Genomic DNA, 24,843 nt, shown 5'->3' with positions numbered 1-24,843 from the left:
GGCGAAGAGTAGCTGTTTTAGTACTTTTTCTAGGTGGCTAATGTTTAGTACGTTGGAAGCCCAAGCCTTCTTGTAATTATAATGCTAATCTAGTCTCTGATTGCAGTTACTGTTTGGTTTTGCTGACCTAAATGAATTGGGCATTCCTAATACATAAAAACTTTAAATAGACACTAAAAACATGTAATGTAGTTTAGTGGTTTTTCAGCAACCTGCCATACCACATAATAACAAGCTTTGAATTATAGTGATGCTATAGTAATGTTATATTGTGCTGTGAAAGATAAAAGTGCAGTGTTTGTCTTTGAGGTGCTGATAATGGTCAAAGTTACTTCAGTAGAATTATGTTCCAGTTCTCTCCTAAATACGAATGTGTACTCCAAAGTTAGATTGTATTTGAAAATGCCAGCTGCCTTTTACATTGTGCGAGCATTTCATGTCAAGTGGACCAATGGAAATGATCCAAATTTACTTGAAAAAAAATCTCATTACAGTAACGTTGAATAAAGTTAATGTTTTCCTGTGAATCTACCATTTTGGAGATACATGTTTCTGTTATGGCAGCAACAATATACCTTTGTATCTTCCACGTTGGAGTAATTATGTTTCCTTGTAAAATCTTGCTTGCATGTAGACATTTGCAAATCCAAGCATTTCCCCATTTCTCAGCCCTGTGTTTCTGAGTTTCCCTGGTGTTCTTTGTAGCCTAGTTTTTGCCTTTTGCCTGATTTTTTGGCTGCAGTTATAGATTTGTTCATGTTTACTCAGCCTGTGTTCCAGCTCCTGCTGTGTGTTTAGATGACAGTTTCTGGATATACCCAAATACAGTTACTCCGCACTTCCATCCTAACACCTCTGACTTCCTTCACTTACAGTCATGCTGTATACAGTCAGGGATGTAATTGGACACTATTAATTGCATTTGTAGAGAATAAAGATATTCTCAGGGTTGATACTATTTTGATTCTAAGGTGGAGATTCAAAGTATTTGACGAAGAGTAATAATTTTATTATACAAGCAACTGATACACTGTTGCTAAAAATGGAAGCATAAACTTTGTTTATAGCACCGACTGTTTATGAAGAATTCAGCTCAAAGCAGAGCAACTACAAATATTACAACTTACTCTATAGGGCTTGTTGTAACTGCCGCTAAATTGATGCACAAAACAGTCAATTCAACACAGTTCTACACTGTTCAAACCAGGCAAGTTTTCCAATCTAAATACATAAAAATATGTTCCTCACAATAAACATGATACATGAATAGATGTTGTGTCAAATGTTCTTATTTTTTGACAACAAAGTAGAAGAGCAAATATCAACACAAAGTTAAATAAAAGTTTTAAAGTTTTATTTGAATGACAACTATGACATTTTGATGAATATGTGCATGAGAGACTTATTACCTATATACCAGAGGATATGCATTGATCTCATTGTTTAATCTGTGAAGCTTGGGAGGTTGTACCACAGTTAAAACTAACCCCATCGTGTGTAGGCTGTACTTTAACCTGGCTCTTACTCACTGTGAGGTAGTTAGATATACTTTAAAATGGTGCTATATTACAGTCATCAAGAGAGTGGTTAAAATAATGTAGGGGTGAAATCTGTGACTCACACACACAACTCAGTAATTGAAAGCACTTAATAAAAAGTGGATCTGGAGAAATATCTCTGACATCAAAATTTGCAGATGTTGCTTTGAGAATATGAGAACATACCTAAAATTACATTGTACTTTAACCTGTTTAACTACATAAAATATACATTTTACATTTTTCTCAGTGTTAGTTTGTTCCCTGCTGTCAACTCCTACACAAATTAGTTTGTAAATAAATATATAATTGAGTATATTACTGAAAAGTGTGCAGAATGAAATTTTATACAACAAGTCTCTATTTTCAACCCCACAAAACAGGAATAACAAGTCATAGAAGCACAATATAAAAAAATATGTGCAAAATCTACACTGAGTCGGACATTACTGTTTAATTTTTTCATGTTTCCACAAAAGATGGTAAATGAATGATGTAGGAGAGAGAAGCAAGTATCAACAATACACAATGTTTTCCTTTCTTAATGTTTTTTAAATTGTTACATCCAAAGTTGATTATAATTGTCAGCTCTTGTTATTAGTATTATCTCTTTTTAAAACAGATCTTACTCTGATACTTCTTTTATGATGTATCTTTTAGCCGAGAGGGTCGTGTACTGAAAGGGTGATGGAGATGCTTTTATAATGAGTCCCATACTATGTGTGGAGAGCTGCCTCCAGCAGAGGCTTATGAAGATATCACTCAGTAAAGTGTAAAACACAGACATGATGTGAAAAACAGGACTATGGTCACAATTTGAAGAGTTGAGCCAAAGGTTCTCAGATGACATAGTTATGAGAGAGACAACCACTGAGAACATTAACTGCAGCACTCATGCTCACGGCCTTTGGACGGCTGGACAGCTGGCCGCTGTACAAGACTGTACAGTAAAACACTGATGAAATCACTGTTCAAAAGTGTCTGCACTATGCTATGCACCTGGAGCTAGCTCAGTTTCATACTGTCTGTCTATCATCTTAACCCTTAGAAGTCAATCAGCGGTGATGATGAAGGCATATTAATTATTTCTCATTCGTAGGTCATTGAAACAAGCAGAGAAGCAGAAATTCTATGGAATGTGCAAATTCTACACTTTCACTTAATACCACATTTATATTTGTAAGCACAGATGGCCAGAAGAGAATACCAGGTTTTCTTTACCATTATCAATACTGACATTGAAACCCTGAGTATCAGTTAATATTGATCCAATATTGTTTAAAAGGCTACTAAATTTTAAAATGACTTTTAAATTGAAGCAATTGATGTAAGAAAAGCATCTCAAAGTCAGCTATCATGCTCAAACTACTTTTTTCCTTCCAGTATCCAAATCAGCATTTCTGCTGATATTGTCCCCATATTAATACCCATTGATACTCATATGCTATCTGTGTAAGTTAGGTACTGTGTAAGAGGACATATTTTGTATGATTTGTATTTGATGAAAAGTTTTTGTTTTAGAGAAGGAAAAAACAAAATTTACGTTTTGCCATGTTTTGACATCAAAACAAACTGAAAAACCTTTCTAAAGCTGTTGATTTAGAAAGTAAATCAAATGTAAATGTAATTATTTACGTAACTAACAACGTTAATTATATATTAAATTATGTCATTTGATTTAAATAGTTTATCAAAACTAAACTCATAATTCTCAGTAATTCTTCTAAGGATTTAAAAAGGAATTTCAAAGTCTAGCCAAGGCTTTGCATGCAAATCATGATGCTCTTTGGCAGTGAGAATAAAAGTGTTGGCAGGCTTTGTCTACAAACAGCCATGCAGCATTATGTATTTATGTGAATCTCTTGTAAACAGTAAGGTCAGTTGGTGTTCTGAAACAGCAGTGGTCAGCAGCAGTAAATGAATGTGACTTCAGAATAAAAATAATCCTGGGAATATACACAATTCTCATGCAACAGTTATGTACTGTATGCACTACCCTGAAAAAAAACATGTGGATAGATACAGACTTGCGTTCTTGTGTGACACTTACATGACAGTTCTTTTCTTTTGACTCATTGTTAGTAACTTAAACAAACCCACAAAATCTTAATTTTTTCAGGCAGATGGCAGAATCACATGAAATGGTATGTTAGTAACAGATTGCGGTCTAAAGCAGATTTGTATTCATAGTGAAAACTGCATATTTTCCCTCATTTATTTTCTGATACTTTAACCTTAGCAAAAAAAAAATACATGGAACCTGTGAAGATGCCAAAATACCACCAACTAAATTAAATTATGACAGTCAAAATACTGTTAATTGTTTATTGAATAACACACTCCCTTTAAACTGGGTTCATATAAGAGGGAATTTCTTTTGAGGACATTTGTTCAAAATGAGTGGTAATTCATTTTTTGTGCATAATATCCAAATTAAAAGTCTTTATGTTAAACAAGTGGTTAGTTTTCATGTTCATCTTCAAAGAATAATTCAAAACAAAAGATGTTTTTGACAGTTGTGGGAATTGTTTAAAGAGAAGGAAGTTTGCAGAAATCTGTCTGTGTGAGAACAGCATGAGACACTACGCCCTGAAATGTGTTGAAGTCCCCACAACACAGAGATCTTAAAATAAAGTGCATAATGTAATTCGTCATGTTTTCATTTTTCAAGAGACTTTTTTAATAGAGCTGCAAAGTTAACCAGTCCTGTAGTTTAACGGAAATGTTTTTGGAAATTGGGGTTTTAGTTGATGGGCATTGACTGTTGGTTTAGAAATATTTTTCTATTATATAAATTGGCTTGGCAGAAATAATCAATCCTTTCTCATGTTAATGTGTAGTGACCAAAGAAATGACCAGTGAGCCTCATAAAAAGCCACAAAGTAGCACTTCAACATGTTACTTTTAAGTGGCAAATACAGAAAGACATGACCTTTAGAAACAAAGAGGAACAGCAAGAGACGCTGAATCAGAATATTTTTAATATTGCATTTATGACTCACTCAATTTACGAGCTTTCACAGCTGGTCCTGCAAAGGAAAAGCAACAAAGACAACAACAACCAAAGACAACAACAACCAAAGGCGACGCGTTTAAGCACTAATTCAGAACATGACACTTTGGCAAATTAGCAGTAGGATTGTTTAGAATTAAGCTTTCTTTGAGCAAAACATTTACTCAGCTGCAGTTTTTTTGTATTCAGTTACTGTCTTTGTGTTTGTAATAATGCATAATAATCTGAATAGTAGTCTTCCTGTATAATTAGGGATTAGGGATGCACAAATGTGAGAATTGTGGGCTGATGCTGATATCACATTATTTTTTCATGTACATATCTACCAGTGCTGTGACATAAATATTTAAAGTATAGAAATTGGGCTTAAAAATTCCCCTGGATTAGCATTAAAGTGAAATAGAACATATTTCTGAAGGGTTACAAATGCAGTGAAGTGAAAAAATGCAGAAAGTTTAGCACAGTAGCCCAGCATCACTTTCTGCTCTTAGAAGTACAATAAGAACATTATCAAATATTGGCTTGACATATCGGGCAAAGCCAGAGGGGAATCTAAAGGACCTTCTAGGCCTTCAGAGAAGGCCTAATGAATTCTGAAAACTAAAAAGAAAATACATCATGTTATTTTTAGTTGATTTTTATTCAATAGAATCACGCTTGTACTTAAACTCTGTATGTGTTACAGTACTACTCTTGTTTCATTGTTCAGTTTGGAATGGAAACAAAAGGGTTAAATTCTTGAAATGCCCAGCAGAAAATGATCTGATGAGGAATTAATTTTCTCCAAAGTATCTAGGTACATATAGTTGTATCTATACATAGCTAAAGGTAGATATAGTGAGCACTCCTATTGGTTAGGATGTCAAAAGCTGAAAAGAAGGCCCAATGTGTTAACTATCAACATAATTTTGAAGTGCCAGAGGAATTACATTTTGATTTCTAATTGGCAGGACCAATTTTGTAAGAAAGAAAAATGTACCTCTAGGCCTTCTGAAAGCCCTAGATACTCAGTGACTGAATACGGGTATCAGCCTAATCAGTGGGCTGTTGAAATGGAAACAGTGAAACAGTGGCGACAGCTTAATAGATTGTATTGTATAGTATTTTATTCACACTTAATGTCGCTGCCATATTGTTGACACATGACTGGTCCATGTGGTAATGACAGAGGTTCTCATAGAGACATAATTTGTACACCGTTAGTTAATAAAGCATCCCATAATAAAATATAGCCATATGTCAGGGCCTCCGGAACTACAGGAGTGAGCGGGCATTTGACCCACCACTTTTTAAAGGTGCCATAGGAAGCATTTATTCAGTATTTTAAATTGTTCTCTGATGTCTACGTAAAAGCTATGTGACTTCGGTTGGGGTGAAAAACGCCCAGACGTGGTTTTACACATTTTGTGTGGGAGAGGGTGAGTACGGGATGAAATCCTGCGGGAGCGGGACTGAAAAAACAGTCTTGTGCAGACCTCTACTCCAAGGTTTGAGAAACTGTCCAGAGTGAAATGTGCAAACTAACAACTTTGAATTAAAGTTGTCTGGGATTCTGTTAAATATATGAGATCTGAAGCTCCCTTTCTATTCGCCAGCTTGTCTTGCAAATTTTCTGTTCCACCTTAAATGGTGCCGCAGTTACATTCTGACACCTGTACAAGCCGCAGCATTTAGGGTGGAACGGAACATTCGATTAAGAAGCTGGTGATTATTAAGCCAGCTTCAGCCTCGTTTAAAGATGAACATCAACCATGCCCGTTGACAGTTCGTTCATTGGAAAGGGTATGAAAAGTGCCGACATCCCATGGAACGGTACATTTCTTGATATCACGGGCAATAACGCATCTGGACTCAACGTTGACTTATCAGTTTGATACGGATCAACACCTCAGATCAAACTGACTTTCTCTTGATAACTTGATTTGGAAGCCATATCTGGCATTGACTGCTCATACACATTATGCTGACAGAATGTCAACAATATGGCCATGAGACACAAATACTATCTATACCAGGCCACCTTGCTGAAGCTGTGAAGCTGCTACAAGGTAAAATATATACTAATATGTCTGTCACTTCAAGCAAAACACAATGTCTTTTACAATCTCCAAATATCTGCTTAATCTAGAACTGCCAAAAAATGTTCATGCTAATCACTGTTAGTCAATGGCAAAAAACTACTAGAATCTTATAGGGATGCTAGCAGAAGTTAGCATTATCATAGAGGTTTTTAAAGCAATTATCTCACGATGCTGATATGAATGCATTATCATTGTGCATCCCTAATCCAAAACAGTGGACTTTCAACATACTGAAGGTATTATCTGGCACTACATATTGATTATACATTCTAAATCAGCAGCCAAATGATGATTAGATGTCATCAGCTGTTCAGTAAATCAGGTAAATTAATAAAACAAATGACAATAATGAATACCAACAAAGAAAAATTTTGGTTAAGATAAATTTTCATTATCTTAATTCAGCATCAATTACAATACCTGTAGTGGAAGTGAGTGTGTTGTTATGAATGTTTTGATTTACATAAACATGACTGGCCATACAGTATATTCTGAGTATACATGGCTTTAACATGCTTTTCTAAAACTTAACAGTGCAATATTAATCGCTGAATGGATTTAGCAGACTCAATACTTTCTCTGTTGTCTTTAATTTACTCCTCTGGGGTGCTTGAGTTTAGCTAAGCCTCTTAAATTAGCGGGGCTCCAGTGGACAATACCTAGGACCTTTAGTTCTTTTTTCAGCATGTTAAACTTGACAGTCCATGTAATTACTTCATTCTTCCGGTTGAGTATAAACAGATAGGTCTTGTTTACGTAAGGCTTGCGAGGAGCAAACTGAAAATGAGTCCTGTAAAAACAAATTAGAAATAAAGTCACCCATGCTGAAAAGAATAACAGTGGAGAAATTGGATAAATGGAACTATAAAGTGCGTATTTGTTGCGAGGCTGAGTGTGCCGTCTTCCCGTTTCAGCTTCTGACCTTTAAAATCTTAATGAACCTTGGGATGGCCTAAAGAAGCATAATGTTTCCAAAGGCAATATTTGGACAAAACCTCTGTCTGAGCACTCCTCTTTGGGTGGTTTTTAAACTTTTAGACTTTTGACAAAGTCTGCAACACATAAAACTCTGCATTTCTGAGTGTTTTATGGTAACTTGAATGGACTAAGAAAATCCTCCTTCCTTTGCATTCTAGGCCCACCGGGGAAGCGAGGAAGAAGAGGGCGCAACGGAGATCCTGGTGAGTAAGCTCATTGAACACATGACTGTTCAGTATCATGTCCATTTTGTCTTACTCAGTGGGCAGTTTTAAGAGAAGTGTCAAGTCATAAAAAACTATTTGTGGAACTTATTCATAGAAGGGTAATGACAGCTACTTTTTCCCCCACATTTTCCGAGTGGAAATGATGGAGACTCAACCTACAAGTGCATGGAAGCATTGAATGCTGTGTCTGCTAAATGACATTCCAAAAGGGGTTTGGGCCGATTACACTGGCCATTACCACTAGTTCCGTTTTTACTGGACCTCCAGTAAGACGTTTATACCTTGGACAGCCCACCAAATCCTGCACGAATTGGCCTGACTTTTTGCTGGAGGACACGTGTCAGTGGTATCCCATTCACAGACCATATGAACTGGATGCTGGATCTGACTGAAATGAAAGAAAATAAAAATCAGTCCCAACTCCAAATTTGCATTGCCACAAGGATAAATAAAAAATACTGGAGGCTAATGATCACACGTGTTGATATGTGTAGGGGCTGAACATTGTCCAAACTGTTGGAGCAAAGGTAGCCACTCCATAAAAAGCTCATTTGAATGAGTGCATATAAATTTGAAAGAGTGCATATAAAAGCTTGTTTTTGTCGGTGAGCTTGACTCTTGTGGTGGTTGGGTCAGAGGAAAGGAAATTAAGGCAGGCCCCTAATAGAAAACGCAGGACATTGGACTCCATTATTGTTAATTCCGATGATGGCTTTCAAGTCGCAGGAATTAAACACAATCAGGATGGAGGCCGCTTTTTATAGTTGGCTTCTGATGTTTGCAGTCAAAGTTCTCTGCTCTTAATTTTGCTAAATTAATTTCAAATCTTGTAAATGGCCTGGAGGCAGTGTTTTCCGTTAGCAAAAGAGCCGAGCAGATGCGAGCGAGGGTGGTGTGGATTTCAGACTGCCATTTACCATGCATTTTCAGGACTGTAACTTCAAAGCCAACAGAGCGACTTCTTGAGCTGTGGTGAGCTTAAAGTTCCCAGTGACGCATTCTGTTGATGTTTTGCATAATGCTGAAAAATTAGATAATTGTATTCTTCTCCATTTTAAGGACTATTCCGATGTCATTTCATGCAACGGTGAAAACTGAAATAACATCCTGTGGATAAATTAACTTGAAAATCAGCCAATAGCAGCAAGCACAACGATTAGCAGTGCCTATTGTGGTAACAACACAGACACATATGGCCACAGTCTCTTCTATTGTGCTGATATAAGAGCCTTATCCTTGTGTTGCTCTAGCAGCATGTTGCAGGCCAGGTCAGACATACCAAAGCTTTTACACTTGGGCCACACCACCGACAGTACCAACAGCCAGGCCAAATACACAGCCTTTACTTCTCCTCCGCGACCACACATACGCACTCGTCCACTTAGAATGTGGTCAGCATACAAGCCAAAACAAATGTAGGTTGATGCTCAAATAATGACTTTCTGAGCCTGTTCCTTTCCTCTCACCTTTACACATCTCACTAAAGGAGCATTTGAAGTAAAACTGGTTGTATATGACCTGTGTTTTCACTCATAAAAGTATGGATTATACTCGAAGAGGTGAAATTTCCTTAGGACCTTATACTCTCGAAAAATGTTTCTGTGGAGCAATGCCACGGAAGAACCACTTTTGGCTCCCTACAGAATCTTTCAGTGGATAGTTTTCCAAAGAATCATTTTTGTACAAGAGATGTGCAGGTTACATGAGCAGCGCTCATGTGACTTAAGCCAACGTCAAGTTAACACTGATCTGTAGCTATTTTCCACTTTCTGTAGCTCATTTGATGGTGTAGTTGATTGTAAAGACAGAATATCTCTGACCCTTCCATAGACTAAATTATTATATAATTCTGATGATTTTTAATCCTTTTGGCTCCTGCAAAATGTAGGCTGATGCATTATTTACCAGGTAATTATAGATGATGTCTGGATATGTTATCATGGGCACGCATCTGGACTCAAAATAACTTATCGATTTGGTACTGATCAACACCTCTGATTAAACTGACTTTTTCTTCATATCTTAATTTGAAGGCCACAGCCGGCATTGACTGCTTATACACATTAAACTGACAGAATGTCAACAAAACGGGACACTCCTTCTGGGTTTCACAAATACTATCTAAACCATGAAGAAAAAGAACCTCCTCATAATTTCGAAGTTCTATGCCAATTAAAGACTGTTCCTTCAATGGTACATCCAAGTTAAGAACCATTTCGGAACCTTTATTTTTAAGAATTAAGTTGTGAAAAATCTTGGTTTTGTTCTCAGACTAACCCACTTGACCCTGACGAGCCTGTTACTGGGCCATAAAAGAAAAAAAGAATGATCCTTGTTTAAATCTGTCCACATTAAAAAAATAATAAAACTTTGGGCCTGCCGATGGGCCCTGGCTATTTAAGGGGTTAATCAGAGTAATAAAGCGTGACTGATGCAGGACTTATATTCCAATTCATGTGTTTTCTTGTTTGGAAAGAATATATAAAAAAAAAAACATTTAGACAAACAAAATAAAAATCCTTTAATTTTCAGCCTTGTTAGATTTATGCAACAGCATCATTCAGAAATTATGTTGTTAATGTAACAGAGTAGGTAAAACATCAGAAATATCCAAGTTTACATGTCAGCCTCACAGGATTAAAGAGGAACCGGTTAAGAATAGTTCCCTGACAGGCCCTATATTCATCACGAGAAACTGGGTAATTGCCTCGTGCTTGGTATAGCGAATGAAGGTCACATTTCTGCATCAATCAGCAGTTGCAAAAGCAAGGGGGAAAATCTTAAGCTATTTCAAGAGAAGATCGTTCAAGCATGCTGTTAAAGAAGAACGAATGCAGGCCGGATCTCCGTGACCCCACATTCATGTTTGCCTGGCCAGCGGGTTTCCAGGGTGAGAAACACCAAACTTGAGGCAAGAGCGGTTGCCCTGTCTGGGTGAATGGAACATCCTTTCATCTGGTTGCACTTTGCCCAGAGTTAACCAGCTAATTGAAGGGGGAAAGCAAACTGGAAAAACACCAAGGTGTTTACCCAAGAACTGAAGCTCAAAATGACACTTCATTGGAGCAGAAGTTAGGCCCAATGAACAAGTTTGAGAACGCCAGGGCGCTTGTTCGGTTGGACTGGCCGGCACAGTCTTGGGTGGGGTTGAGTGCCGTTGAGTGAGGCCGCAGTGGTTGTCTGTGACCGTGCATAACGGGTGGTCAGTGCTTGGATGCGCTCTCTCGTATACACATGGCCTGCTACACACCTCCTTTGTGCAGTCCAGAGGCCTCCCATTGATGGCCAACTGACCACAGGAAAACATCCATCAAAAAAACGTTTCTTCCCTGTAGCTTCTTTTCCACATTAACTAAATTGCTTAACAAAACAATAACACTCAACAGGGAAAACGAGAGCATTCGCTTGATCAGTACAAGTAAGTCTGTGCCAGCAAACTCAGCCGAACAAACTTCCTTCTGTCTTTTTTCTGTCTAAATATATTTTCTTGGCGTAGGGAAACCCTAGCCTTGATTACCAGGTAAACATAGTACCTGGATATCTACCACTGTACTGGAGTCATTCCTTCCATTGTGAATAATGTTTAAAGAAAATGCAATTCAGACAATTCTGTCTATTAAATCAAGTAACCACAGTAGTGCAGTGAGGCAGCATTTAGTTCTTTGAGGCGAGGCTCCAGCTGCCTTGTATGGTGAAAGTAACCAATCAAACTTATGCTGCTCAATTCCACAGAGAAACTATGTAACAGAAGTTTTTTGTTATGCTTTTTATATATTTAATTACATAGTGAATTATGCAGTGAATTACATTTATACAATTGTTTATATTCTGTTTTGACAGGTTTGAGTCAGACTTTTATCTTTTGTTATTCTTTCTGCAAAACAATACTGTATACACAACAGCACATGAATAAATGAGATATGTTAGTGTCAAACACAAGTTCTAGGTTCTACAAAGAACTCCTGAATTGGTATAGAACCTTACTAATTCTTTAAGCCTCTCTCACAAATTTCTGTTTCAACATTGTCCTTTATGGAACCAAAAGTGGTTCTTTTATTTTTAAATGGGTCTAGGCACTCTATGTGTTGGCTGATCTGAAAAGTAGGTATAAAAGCTATATTACCTCAAACATGAACTATGCAGCTGTCACTGTTCCAGAACTTCTTGTCATATCTGTTGGTGATAATGACTTGTCCTTTCATATGATCACACAGTGTACCTTGCCAAAAGTTATCAATCATTAAGTCACAAGTGGGGAAATACTAGAAAAGTCCACAGTGCAGGAGCAGAGAAAGTTTTTTTGTTTTTATGTGATTAAGCTTGAGGAACTGGTTAGACTATTCTGGCTCCCCTGTGTACTATTGTATAGTTCTGTAATTGATTAATTAGTTAGTCTTTTTTGCCATAGGAATGAATGGCGGAACTATGGGGCCAAAAGTTTGTGCACTTCTCTGATGTCACCATGATACAAATGTACTAGCAACATCCTAGCAACCACCTGGAATAAACTAGCAACCACAACAGACACCATAGCAACCACCTAGCAACACGCTAGCAACCACCAGAGATACCATAGCAACTGGGTAGCAAAACCCTAGCAACCACATTGCTGCATTCATCTAGCAATGCTCTAGCAACCACCTGGGATATCATTGCACCACCCTAGCAACCACTCGGAACACCACAGCAACCACCAGAGATACAATAGCAACTACTTAGCAACACCCAGCAACCAACAGGGATATCATTGCGACACCATAGCAACCACTTGGAATGCCATAGCAACACCCTAGCAACCCCCTGGGATATGATAGCAACACCTTAGCAACCACCTAACAATCGCCTTGCAACACCCTAGCAACCACCTACCAAGACTTTTAACAACCACTTAAATACTTTAGTAACCATCTAGCTACACCCTAGCAACCACCTGGGAATATCTAAAGCTTCACAATCACTCAGCATTTTCTTCATAGTTTATAGTTCATTGACTATTGTTCGATTAATCATCTACTCAAGTCCTTTTCCTTTCTTCTGTTTTATCTCACTTTGCTCATCATAGTGTCACCATCATTCAATCATCTATGTCATCTGTGGTGCAACAAAGCAATAGAAGCCATATCGCCCCCTACACTTCCTGCAGTGTACTGCAATCTGCCTAATATTACAGAGTAAATACCACATTGGCCTTTTCCATAATCCTCATCACTGATGACTAACCGACTTAGTTGAAGCCTCATTGAGCACAATTGTCAACTTCTTGATACTCCAACCTGAAGAGTTCTTACAGTATTTTTATATACCTGAAAGAGGGATGCAAAAAAAGTTCTCCTGTCTGGTCTGCTTCCTATTTTGGATGAAAAGCATAAAACAGTAATTACATGTGATCTAATTTGGTTGGTAAATTAATAGCTGTACATTACAAACCAAAAGTACAGTTGCAGAGGTTTGGACAGAGCAGCTGCAGGAGTGATTTGCACTTCACCTTCAATACGAGAAAGCTTTGAGGAAAAAAAGAAAAGAAAACTGCGACTTGTAAAAAAAAAGAAAAAGTCCCTGCCTTCCCCTTTTGGTTTAGCAGCTGTGGTTTCCTAATAGGATCCAAAGAATCAAAATGACTTGTGAGGCTCTTTGATAAAAATCCCTATAGTTGTGCTTCATGGACTTGAGCAATGGGGTAATTGGGTGAAGGGCATGGCTACCACCTCACAAAAACTTAGCAGGGAGAAGGGGAGGGGGATTAGTGACAAGCCCACGGCTCCTGTGTAATGCAATATTACTCCGTAAAGGCATGCGATGGCCCACCCTGTCATTGTTGGCCAACATTTTGGAAACGAGATCCAGGAATTTGCAAGATGCCAGCCTTAAATGCCATGAGTATAAATAAAAGGCACTATTCTGCATGTGTGCGGAAATGAGACACGGGTTTAGCTGTGCCATTGAAATACGAGTAGCCGGAAGTGCAGATATTTTGTCTGTCTTTTTTCCCCCCAGGAGTATACTCTACATCACTGAAATGGTTATTTTAGACCTGTCTGAAGTTGAAACATTATTAGGGGTCATCATGTGAAAGCTGCTGGGTGTCTAGTATCTCATAAATGAGTAACTGATCTCTCATCTGAAACACATTTGCCCAGATTATGACTGTCTTTTTCCCTCTCTTTTTCTGTTTTTCTCCCCAGGACCCCCTGTAAGTACCATGGCAACAAGCTGAATGGTTTGCATGACTGTACATTGTTACAGGTAAAACCACAAATGTGGTATGCATGAGCTGTTCCTGGCAGGAACAACACTTTGCTTTTTGAAAAGAGGAAGAATCATGATTTAAGTTCATTTTTAAATCCATTCTTCTGTGTGTTTTTATTTGAAAGTTCCAGTAAGTCTAGCGTACTAATGATATTGTCAGAGGAACTCATTTTTCAGTCTCCACTATATACAGTAGGCTTAGCTTTTTATACACAGGTCCAATGACAGATCTGATAAATCCAACCTAATGGCAAGGCTTATTGGGTTACCATAAAAGAACCTGTAAGATACCAGTGTAATCTGACTGTATAATTAAAACAATATTTTTATCCATACTGTTCTTTAATGGTAGAACTGTGTTTTCATCTAAAAATGTCCTGGTTTCCTACACCAAAGTTTACCAAACTCTGAGAGGTTGCCAGTTCCTCCACTAAAAAAAAGAGAGTCTCACTTCATTAAGTGCCGAGTGATCACAGGAGCCCTTTACCTCACACAGATGGAAAACGTCTGGCAACCAAGCTAACGAAGACAAACCCATATTTAACCATTAGGGGCTCTGACAAGTCGGGAAGGCGGTGGCGCATTACCCGGGTCAAAGCAGGCCACATGAGTTCGGCCAAAGTAATTTATAGAGTTGGTGTGCGATCGAGTGGGTATAATAGTGCATGTCCGCAGAACTGTAAAAAAGAATGGTAAGCTAATTCGTTCTGCATTTACAGACACCAGCCATAACCTTTGAGTTGGAGGTTAAGTGAAACCAGGTGGTGAAGGTGGCTTTCTAGTGGTATTCCAGACGTTTTCAGCCATCAATCACCCTACTAAGTGCATTGCATCAACCAGCTCTAATACAGGAGTTTAAGACATCACTAAAAAAAGAAAGTAAAGACTTTCTGTAAGAGTAGGAGAAAGGTGACCAATTCATTAACCCTTTAAGGTGAAGGCAAAAACATAACTATTTCTGCTATGTAATCTCCAGTAATGTTTCAGCAGTATTTGCATTTATTTGATATGTAAAGAAAGTGATCAAACAAAGCTGAAAATTCAGACTTTTATTTTGTTTGTGTCACAACTTTTTGAACAACAAATGAAGAGGAATATGTCACATGCTCACCCCTCCAAAAAAAAAAAAACATGCATCCAACAATAAAGGCAACCTTATACATCTTTTATACACAGATAGAAAACATTACAGCAAAGGAGCCTTCACTAATGTCAAAGAGGCCTTTATCATATTCTTAGACTGGATTGCCAGCGAGATGCTTGGTTTGACAGTGTTAATAAACTGTTATCAACCCTTTAAACTGCAGGTTTATTATTTGGTTAGTAATCTAAAGATTTATCAATCAAATAGTAACTAGTAGTAACATAGTAGCAACTAATAGTAACATAAGTTATGAGGAATATGTAGGTCATGAGGAACTGAAGTATGGGTGCAGTTACGATCTTAAAAATGTAGGTTCTGGCTCCCGTGTGGCACAACCGTCTAAGCGTTGGCCCTATCATCAGGAGATCGCGAGTTCGATCCCTGGTGATGCTACAGCCATCCGTAGCTGGGAGTCCAAGAGAGCACAATTGGCCTCGCTCTCTCTGGGTGGGTAGGATGGCCCCCCCTTCTCCCCCCATCACTCAACGCGATGCTAGTCAGCGCAGGTGTCTGTTAGCTGACATAACAGATCTGGTGGTTGGCGCTTTCCTCCGAGCGCGTTCAGCTGTCCAATTACGTTGCGTGAGCGGCAGCTCGAAAAGATGCGGTGGCGCTTCACAGGTCTCGGAGGAAGCCTGTGTTAGCCTTCACCCTCCTAACATTGATAGTATCGTGTGATTGGGGGAGTCCTAACTAGCGGGCGGAATTGGAGACGACTAAGTTGGGGAGAAAATTGGGTAAAAATAAAAAAAAACAAAAAATATAATAAAATAAAAATGTAGGTTCTTAAATGGCTCTTAGGCTGGACGTATGGTTCTAGGAAAAGCCTTTTCTTGGCATAGAACTTTTACATTATGTGGAGGTTCTTCATATTTTAAAAATGTTCTTTACACTCGCACATGTCATTTACAAAACTGGTTCTTTAAAGAATCATCCATTGGAAGGTTCAGTTTTCAATTTTAGGAAACTAAAAGCGGTTCTTCTGTGGCATCGCTCTAAGGAAGCCTTTTAGAACCTTTATTTTTAAGAGTATATGTGCTTTATATGAGGCACCACAGAATCATTTTCAGGCCCCTTACAATCTTTCTGCCAGTAAAGTGATGAAGTGTTGCATTTCTCATTTATAATCATCATTCATGGGAAGAATATCTCCTGCTTGTTAGATGTTCTGGAAAATGAAGTAATTTGTTCTTGTGAATTTAAGTTACATGTGATTATTATCTACACTGTACTGATGAACAGTAGGGATGTATGTGGTTTTCAATGGGCTTTGTCCATTCACAGATCATTTGAAAATGCTCTCTTTCAACAGGCAGTATTAAAAAAAGAAATGCACAGAAGTGGAAAAGCAATTCTTTGTCTCTATTTTTGTTCCATTTCACTCCTCCAGCTAATGTTTTGCAGAGATTGTCATTTAAGTAATGACAGCCTATTATTTAGGAATCCTGAGAATGACAATCCTCTGAACAGCCTCTGAAAGAGATTGGAAAAGCAGTCAGCAGTTAGACCACTGACTAAAAAAATAGGAAAGGAAAGAAAAGATTTGCCTTAATTTGCTTTAATGAGGTTGAATTATTTAAAGAGATTAATGGGTCCGTGCAACAGAAGTATTTGCCAACCACTGTGTGACGCAGTCAGTGAAACAAGTGAATGACATTCTACAATTATCAGCACAGAACGATGCACCAATGCAATGAGTTATGTTTACAATAGCGTAAAGAGATATACAAGATAAGCTTTGGGTTCTAGGGTAGGTGGTAGTTAAAGTAAGCAAACAAATAAGAAAAAATATGTATGCAAGTTAAAGCAGTCAATCTCAGATTAGTTACTTAAACAAACAAAAACCTAAAAATAAAAAGAAGAAATATATAATGGAGAAAAACAACCTGAAAATCTCTATGGCAGTAAAGTGTATGCATACATGCTGAACAAGAAACTATGCTACAAAGACTGACAGTTTAATGCCTTACTTATAGACTAGTAATACACCCTGTTAGGTCCATTAGTTCATGCTAGCACTGTGTGTGTGACTACTTCAATTAGCAACATTTTATACTAGTCCTTAAACAGACTGTAATTTCCATTTAGCATATTGTCTCATGGTCTGTCACTTTGAGTCTCTGAAATGGCACAGATTCTACCATAGTGTGGTATGCACACCACAAGGCCTGCAAAGCTTAGTGAGGCGAGAATCTCAGCCCAGACACTCCTCCCTTTTAGTTTGGCTACTCCACCAAACGCATTCATTCAGAATGCAGAACACTGAGGAATTAGCTTCACAAGCTCATAACTTGTAAAATGCTAAATAATTTATAGGTTTACATGCTCTGTACAGAGCATTTGAACTTTGAAGACTTTTTTGATCCGAGTGCATTGGATGCCATGTATCATTGTATCGCTAATGTTAGAAGACAGGCAAAACATTTCTATGTTAATGTAGCAAGATTATATTCCAATTAACAGATCTCTGAAGTCGTGTTGTCATTTTGTAGTTGACATCACGCTCCATTTAGGTTCTCTGGGCCTAAACTGGTTTTCTCTGTGAAAGGAACGGTATTGTTTAAAATCGCTGCTGTTGTGTCCTGTGGTAAACAAAGTGCTCCAAAGCCAATGAATTTTGCTGTACGTACATTGTTCCTCCAGATGTTGCTGGATCTTCTCAATTATGAAGTCATTAAAGAACCGATATATGAATATCTCTGCATGCAAGCTAACACAGCTGTGCACTGAATTCACATCATTAGACTGGCTACCTCAACAAAATACCCCACAGAATTCCAGTGAGAACTTTGTCAACATGTGCTAGTTAAGTTCCTTTGGCAGCACTACAGTTCGAAAAGCTGATGTAATATATAATTTAAATACAAGAACATAATAGTTGAAGTTTAACCCCTTAAAATCACAGGCATATAACAGACTAAGGCTTACAATTCAGTAACTACAGGCACTTCAGTGCAAAGTGGTAGAGGTTATATAAGTTTGTAACAAAACTTTGGGCCATTTAAGGGGTTAACTAAACAACCACATAATCCAGAGGATCCAGTGACATTCGGGAAAGCGTACATAAAACAAAACACATCAGGTTTGGAATGTTATTGTTTACCACAGGAAGCAATAGCAGGGATATTGGAAAAAAACAGCATTCATTTACTCATTGAGACAATCTGTTCTTTACAATGGAAAGACACTGATGCACGACTTCAGATTTTGTGCAATTTCTATTGTTCCATTCATCATGAAATGTTCACAGAATGTGTAGGGCAGCTGGCATTTTCAAATGGCATCTAGAAAAAAAAAAAGTTTTGATATGACAGTAACGATACACAAACTATTTCTTTCCAGACTCTTAGTTCCCCTTAGCCAGTTTGTGTCTACACAAATACTAAATATTCCTTTATCTGTATCTTCTGTAAAGGAAATGCAGCGCATTGCATTTTTCCAATGTTTTTCCAAGCTTATTTGAAGGAACGGTGTGTCACGGCAAATGAATTATGCAGTAAGCTTGCCTGGGATTAGAAAAACATTGGTGACATCCAGGAGTCCAGCCCTCAGCCTCATCCATAATGCAGCACACCTGTTAATAAAACATCCTCCAGTTGGACTTTGATCAGCTCCACACCTTTCCTCTGCTCAGAGGAGCTTGAGATTTAGGCAACTCCTAACACTAACCTGACACTAATTAGCATGGCAACTTGACAAGCCAGGAGACAGTGTGCTAGCAGAAATGACAGGGAGGTTGCGCCTGTAAGGTTGCCCTTTTGAAATGATCTTGAACCTGTTTTTTTTTCTTCTTAGAATTTAATTTAAATTACCATATGAAACTACACTTCTTGTAAAAGACAATGCTGTGAATGTAACAAAGTTTGTGCTAGAATGCAGTTATAAATATGGATTACATTGCAATACTTACTGTTTGTTGTACATTATATTGTAATTTGGTGAATTGGTTTTAAAATGCTGAAAAATAATTTGATAAATTACTGATTATTGTATAAATTCTAAATGAACAGCCAATAATTAAATGTCAATTTGGATGATAGCAGTGCATATTTCAAAAACACTTATGTTTATATATATATAAAACACATTTGTGTTCCTCTTTTCCCAGAAAAGTATTTTGCAGTATTTTGAAAAGCTAGGCATAGTTTGTTATTGTTTGGTTAACTGCATTTTAATTGTTCTGCCTTTTTTAAACATCTGATTACTCAATTGATTGTCAAAATAATCGGTAGTTTGCACATTTACTAATATAATCAGAAGTGACAGCCCAGGAAGACAGTATTTAGATGAAAAGTCACCTTAATTAGTTGATTGTGACAGATTGCAAGTTAAGTTTAATGGTTTGATTTGGTGAGATTGGTAGAAGTAAAGTTTGCCTAAGGCTATACATTTGCCTTTCCTCTAAGATCCACTTATCACATGCATGTGCATTTATGTCCCAATAATCATAATTCATTTTTACATGACCATTTTGCAACCTTTCTTTGTCCCTTAGAATTAAACTGGCTGTTTGTGTTACTGTGCCTTTAAGATGGATATATGTAAATCAGCTTTGTTATGATTGGCTGCCCTGTTTTGTGCCTAATTCAAAAATCATTCTAGGCTGAAACACTTATAACTTTAGCATGAATGGGTGGGGCTGAAATGCTGTAGGCTAAATTGTGTGGGTATTTGTAAATGTGTTGTTTTTTGTGACACCACAGAAAGTTAATTCATATGTGGACTGTACAGGCTAGGGCATGAACAATATGTTTTGAAACTTTAGCAATGTTTACATGCTACATCAAACTCTTTTATTTGAAGAAAGTGAGAAAAATCTAGTTTTCTATAATACAGGCCTTCTAATACAGCACAAAAAGAAGAACTGTCTGACAGAAAGACTATGTCTACTAACATGTAAGCAAGCAGCTAAACATTATTACTTTTTAATTATTAAGACTAAACTAAACGCTAATACTAAGTGTGGAAAAAGTACAGAGAAACTATACTTAAGTTAAATTATGGATACTTTACATTGGTGAGAGTTAATCCAGGAGATTTACTTTGTAACTTGAAGGTCTAAATGAAAATGTAGGCAGTAGAAAATATAGTAGTTTTTTTTTCTTCAAAATGTAATTGAGCGAAAGCACAAGTGTTAAGTAATACTCAGGTAAAGTCCTTATTCATTAAAATAATAGTATAGTAATGAAGCACAATTTCATATTTTCCACCCCTGATTACCGATCAGTGAGAGACCAGCAGAGGCAAATGCGTTTTTGTTTTTTTTGTTTTTTTTTACTAAGTGGAATTCTGGGACCTTGTGGCAAATACTAGAGACCTAAATGAACAAAGCCCAACGTGAAAAAGAGTGGAAGTGACAGAATGACATCTGTCCCCATCCCATTTGACCAAGCTCATCAATAAGAGATTAGCTCAGTCCTGCCCGAATCAGGACAACACAGGGGACTTTTGGGGAGTCTGGAGCCTGCTAGAATATTCATACTGCACAAAAAGGTATAGACCCACTTTCAGGAATGTTGACAGGCACTTCAAAAGCAGAAACTAACCAAGAACCAAGCCACATAGGTTCAGATCTGGTTTATTGAGCAAGGTCTATTGGTCTGATGAAACCAGAGGAGAGCAGTATATTGTATAACTGTACTGTAGAAACAGAAGGTTTTAACAATAACACCACTGTGAGACTGAAATCACTAAAATATCATATATGACATTTTCTACGCTGTTAGCAAATTTAAAGGTAATATTGGGTTAGCCGTAGGGATTTTTATTAAATGCTGATAGAGATCGTGGAAGGCATTACTGTAAGTTTTGGGTAGATCTGTATTTTCATAGAACTGAATAATTTTTTTTTTTTTTTAAAACTGCAAGTGGTATTCAGAACAAAGGCATCTTTACCACATTTGCAGGATATGGATTATTAAGAAGCCCATTCTTAATGTTTTTATTTGCTAGGAGTTGATCTCTTGTAGTAGATCAAGGTCAGGATATGAGTTTGGGAATACAGTTCTAGATCAGCAGAGAAAGTTAATAATTAGTAAATTGTACATCTTTAGGCATAATGCTTGTTAGTATGAAACACAACATGTGGAGCAGTAACACACTTTGCTCACGTTAAATTCAAATGAACGAGTAAAGGCAGCATTCTGTAAACTTGGAATTTGGAGACCTCTTTGGTGGAAGTGTAATTTCAAGCAATAGGCAGGGGGACACTTTTGTAACCTCAGTTGTGCTGCACACTGCATCCAGTCTATCCAGCCCTTATTTTGAAACTAAGATAACGGCATCTATCCATAATGACATATGAGGTAGACGTAGTTTGAAAAATTATGACTCAATCTCTCTGACTTTTGAATGAACATGTACAGCTAGAGCTGGGCAATATGCCCAAAAACGTTATCACGATAAACAAAATTCATATCGTTCGATATCGATACATATCGCGATAAATGTCAAATCATGATTTCTTTCACGTTTGAAGGCTGATTTTGCTTCTGGGTGGTTAATTGTGGTTTTAAACTATCACTTATGGTCCGATCATGACAAACACTCACCAAACAGTGGAACATTTCACTAATCTGTCATGGAAGAGTGGGAGAAAGTTTCTGAGCTGTTTTTATCAGCTTGAAAAGCACAGCTGCAATTTTTGTAATAGTCATGATTTAAGAAAGAAAACAGATTATTTTACCTGTCTGGTGACGAGCGCTCGGCTACCCCGTTACAAATGCTAAACAAGTGGCCAACAACAGTGCTAAACTCCTTAGTTTCTCAACGATGTCAACTCGGTTCGGTAGGTCACTGCTGTCACTCCTACCACATCCATGTCAGAGCAGATCACAGTATTCAGACACCAGCTAGCGACGACTGGATTTCCCTATGCTACCGTAGTAGTTTAAGGGGTGAACCGCAGTATATCTGACGTTCGCTGTGTAAAAGCATTTTCTGCAGTGTGAATCTCTCACACCAGTCACAGAGTCCTCCTTTTAGGTATGTTTAAACTGAAAGCGGTGATTTTGTGTCTTGTTTGATCTACCGTATCATCAATTCACCGTGTTGTGCCGGAGCACTGCTTTAAGTTAGCCAGCAGCTAAAAACAGCTAGCCTGGAAAGATAGCGCTCTCCCGCTCTCCAATGCCTCGCAGCTTCCTCAGTTTACTTTCGAACATGAACCCACTTCTTTCTTTCACTTTTGTTGCTCGAGAATGCACTAATACTAAAATATGACGGTTTGGCGCTGTAACACGGCGCTGTAGACGTGATTTAACACCGTTGAAGTTGTTAGGATGCACGGAAAGAGGTGAGTTCGCTGTAGGACAGTACAGTTACACCACTGACCTCGTCACTCACACTCGGTCACAGGAGAACAGATCGCCGGTCGCTCCGCTCAAACAGGGACTGTATAACTCCGCATTTCAGACGTTGCTAAAGTATATTTGGCGACCCTTTTTTTACTCGTGGCCTCCTCTCTCTCTAATCAAGTCGAAAAATTCGGAAGTGTGAGAATGGTGTATTATATCGAACATTTATCGAAACTGTCTTATCGCTCTATCGAGGAAAAGTTATATCACGATACTTATTGTTATCGTTTTATCGCATAGCCCTATGTACAGCTTTACAGGGTTTGCAGCAGTGCAAAACACCAAAACCAAATGACAGACAAGACACAATGTTTTAGTGTATTATGTCATGTTTGGTTTATGATAAAAGTATCTATTTTTTGGAGGCAATGATCAAATGATTCTTTGTGAATGCATGAGGTGGTATGCAAAGAGAACACGCACTACCATCCCAGGAATGTATGGCTGAAGCTGAAAGCACTTTGCTTTAAACAAGTAAAACAGTTCCTCCATTAGGTGTACTTCCACTCTGCAGACTAATTAATGCAGAACGGATGTCAGCTGTTAACTGAGTATATGATTCTTAGCAGTACTGTTCTGTACTCAGTCATGTGACAGCATGCACATGTACTTTGTGTTCCTCTCTATGCTTTGTATATAGGCCATGACGAGTGTAACGATAATAATATAAGTACAGTACAGTAATTGAATAAATTAACAATCTTAAAAAAAAGAACCGGTTGCATATCCTTTGCAGTCAATGAGTTCATTAGGTCTGTGAACCACAGACATCAAGATGATGTATATCTTCCTTGTTGATGCTCTTATCAGGTGGCCTTTTTCAGCTGCTTTTAGCCTTTTGTCTTCAGTAAGTGAAATCCATGCTCATCTGGGTTCAGGTTGGATGACTGACTTCGCTGGTCAAGGGCTTTCCACTTTTTGCCACCTGAAAAATTCCAGAATTGCTTAGCTAAATGTTTTGGTATTATCATGCTTCAAGGTGAACATCCACAGAGTTTTGTGCCATTTGGTTGGATGTGAACAGTTATTCTGCTTTTGTACAATTCAGGATTCATCCTGCTGCCATGAGCAGTTACATCAAAGAAATCAAGTGAGTCAGTTGCACAAGCAGCCAAACCTGCCTGTGCCACCATGTTTCACAGATGAGTTGGTGTGCTTTAGATCTCAAGCAGTAGGATGCTTTGAGTGAACACTGATCAGTTCCTTTTTCACATTTCCCTGGGCTATAGGTAATTGGTTGTCTAATCTGTCCATTAGATGTAGTACAAAAGGTCTGCGATGCCTTTGTTGTTTACCCAATATAGATGTAAATACCCTCAAATTGAAACATTCTGCATAATGACTTTGACTGAGTGACTTAGCAAAGACTGTCAGCGCAGTGAGTTTGTCTATGCAATTCTTTTTGAAGGTTCACGAACTGGGAAATAGCCCTTGTCCTAACTCCTCTCAGACCAAGTCAGAGGGGTCTCAGGAATAAGTAAGGTTTGTTCAGTGACAGAGACTTTGCAATTTGAAAGCAAAAAGCCAGTGCTTTTATTTTAGCCATCCTTTTCATTATGCCAGTGCTTTCATTATGCCTGATAAACCTAGATAGATAGGTAGAGAGCAGTACTCAAGAGCATTTATTGAGAAGAGCATTCTTAACTTTATTACGAGTTGCTACAAACTGATCATTTATAATAGTTAAGGTTAGGATATGAGTTTGAGAGTCCAGTTTTTAATTAGCATATAATGTTATGAATCACAGTAAGGTGTATATTTCTATGTCACTCTTAAACAAAATATATGGAGCACTAACATCCTTTGTGTTAGGTTAAAATGAAAAGATGAGTGAAGGCAGCACTAAGTTTGGGAATTTGGAGAACTTTCTGGTGGAAATATGTAAACGCAAGCAATTTGGAGAGGAATGCTTTTGTAACGTCAGTTGTACAGTATACAACATCCACCCCATCCATCCGGACCTTATTTGGATCCTATGATCCAATGATCCTATGCCATCTGTTCCTAAAGATGCATGACGTAGATGAATGACAGTTCAAAAAAACTCCCAACTGCTCTGACTTTTGAATGAATGTTTAAGGCTTTAACAGCAGCGTAAAACCCTGAGAACAAAGATGGTTAGATGTGAAAGCAGAGTTTCAGTGAACAGTGCACCTTTCAGGTAATTAACAGCAGTAGAAGACAGACCACAGTGATGTTCATACAGAAAAAAAAGTTCAGCTAATAAGTTATAAAAATGAAAAAAGGGGTCAGTAATCAGT

General features: G+C 37.8%; 1 protein-coding gene across 8 annotated transcripts in view; it reads left to right on the top strand.

Annotated features, from left to right (window-relative positions):
• The window catches only part of LOC118825735 (collagen alpha-1(XXV) chain), a 223,450-nt gene that overhangs the window by 107,990 nt on the left and 90,617 nt on the right, over window positions 1-24,843 (top strand). For all 8 annotated transcript variants that reach the window (XM_036596532.1, XM_036596535.1, XM_036596529.1 and 5 more), the window contains exons 3-4: window positions 7,769-7,813; window positions 14,020-14,027. In XM_036596532.1, coding sequence (XP_036452425.1) covers window positions 7,769-7,813; window positions 14,020-14,027 — 53 coding nt within the window. The remainder of the gene's footprint in view (window positions 1-7,768; window positions 7,814-14,019; window positions 14,028-24,843) is intronic.

The sequence above is a fragment of the Colossoma macropomum genome, unplaced genomic scaffold, assembly GCF_904425465.1.
Source record: "Colossoma macropomum unplaced genomic scaffold, Colossoma_macropomum, whole genome shotgun sequence".
Taxonomy (NCBI): Eukaryota; Metazoa; Chordata; class Actinopteri; order Characiformes; family Serrasalmidae; genus Colossoma; species Colossoma macropomum.
This window is presented reverse-complemented; position numbering and strand designations above follow the sequence as displayed.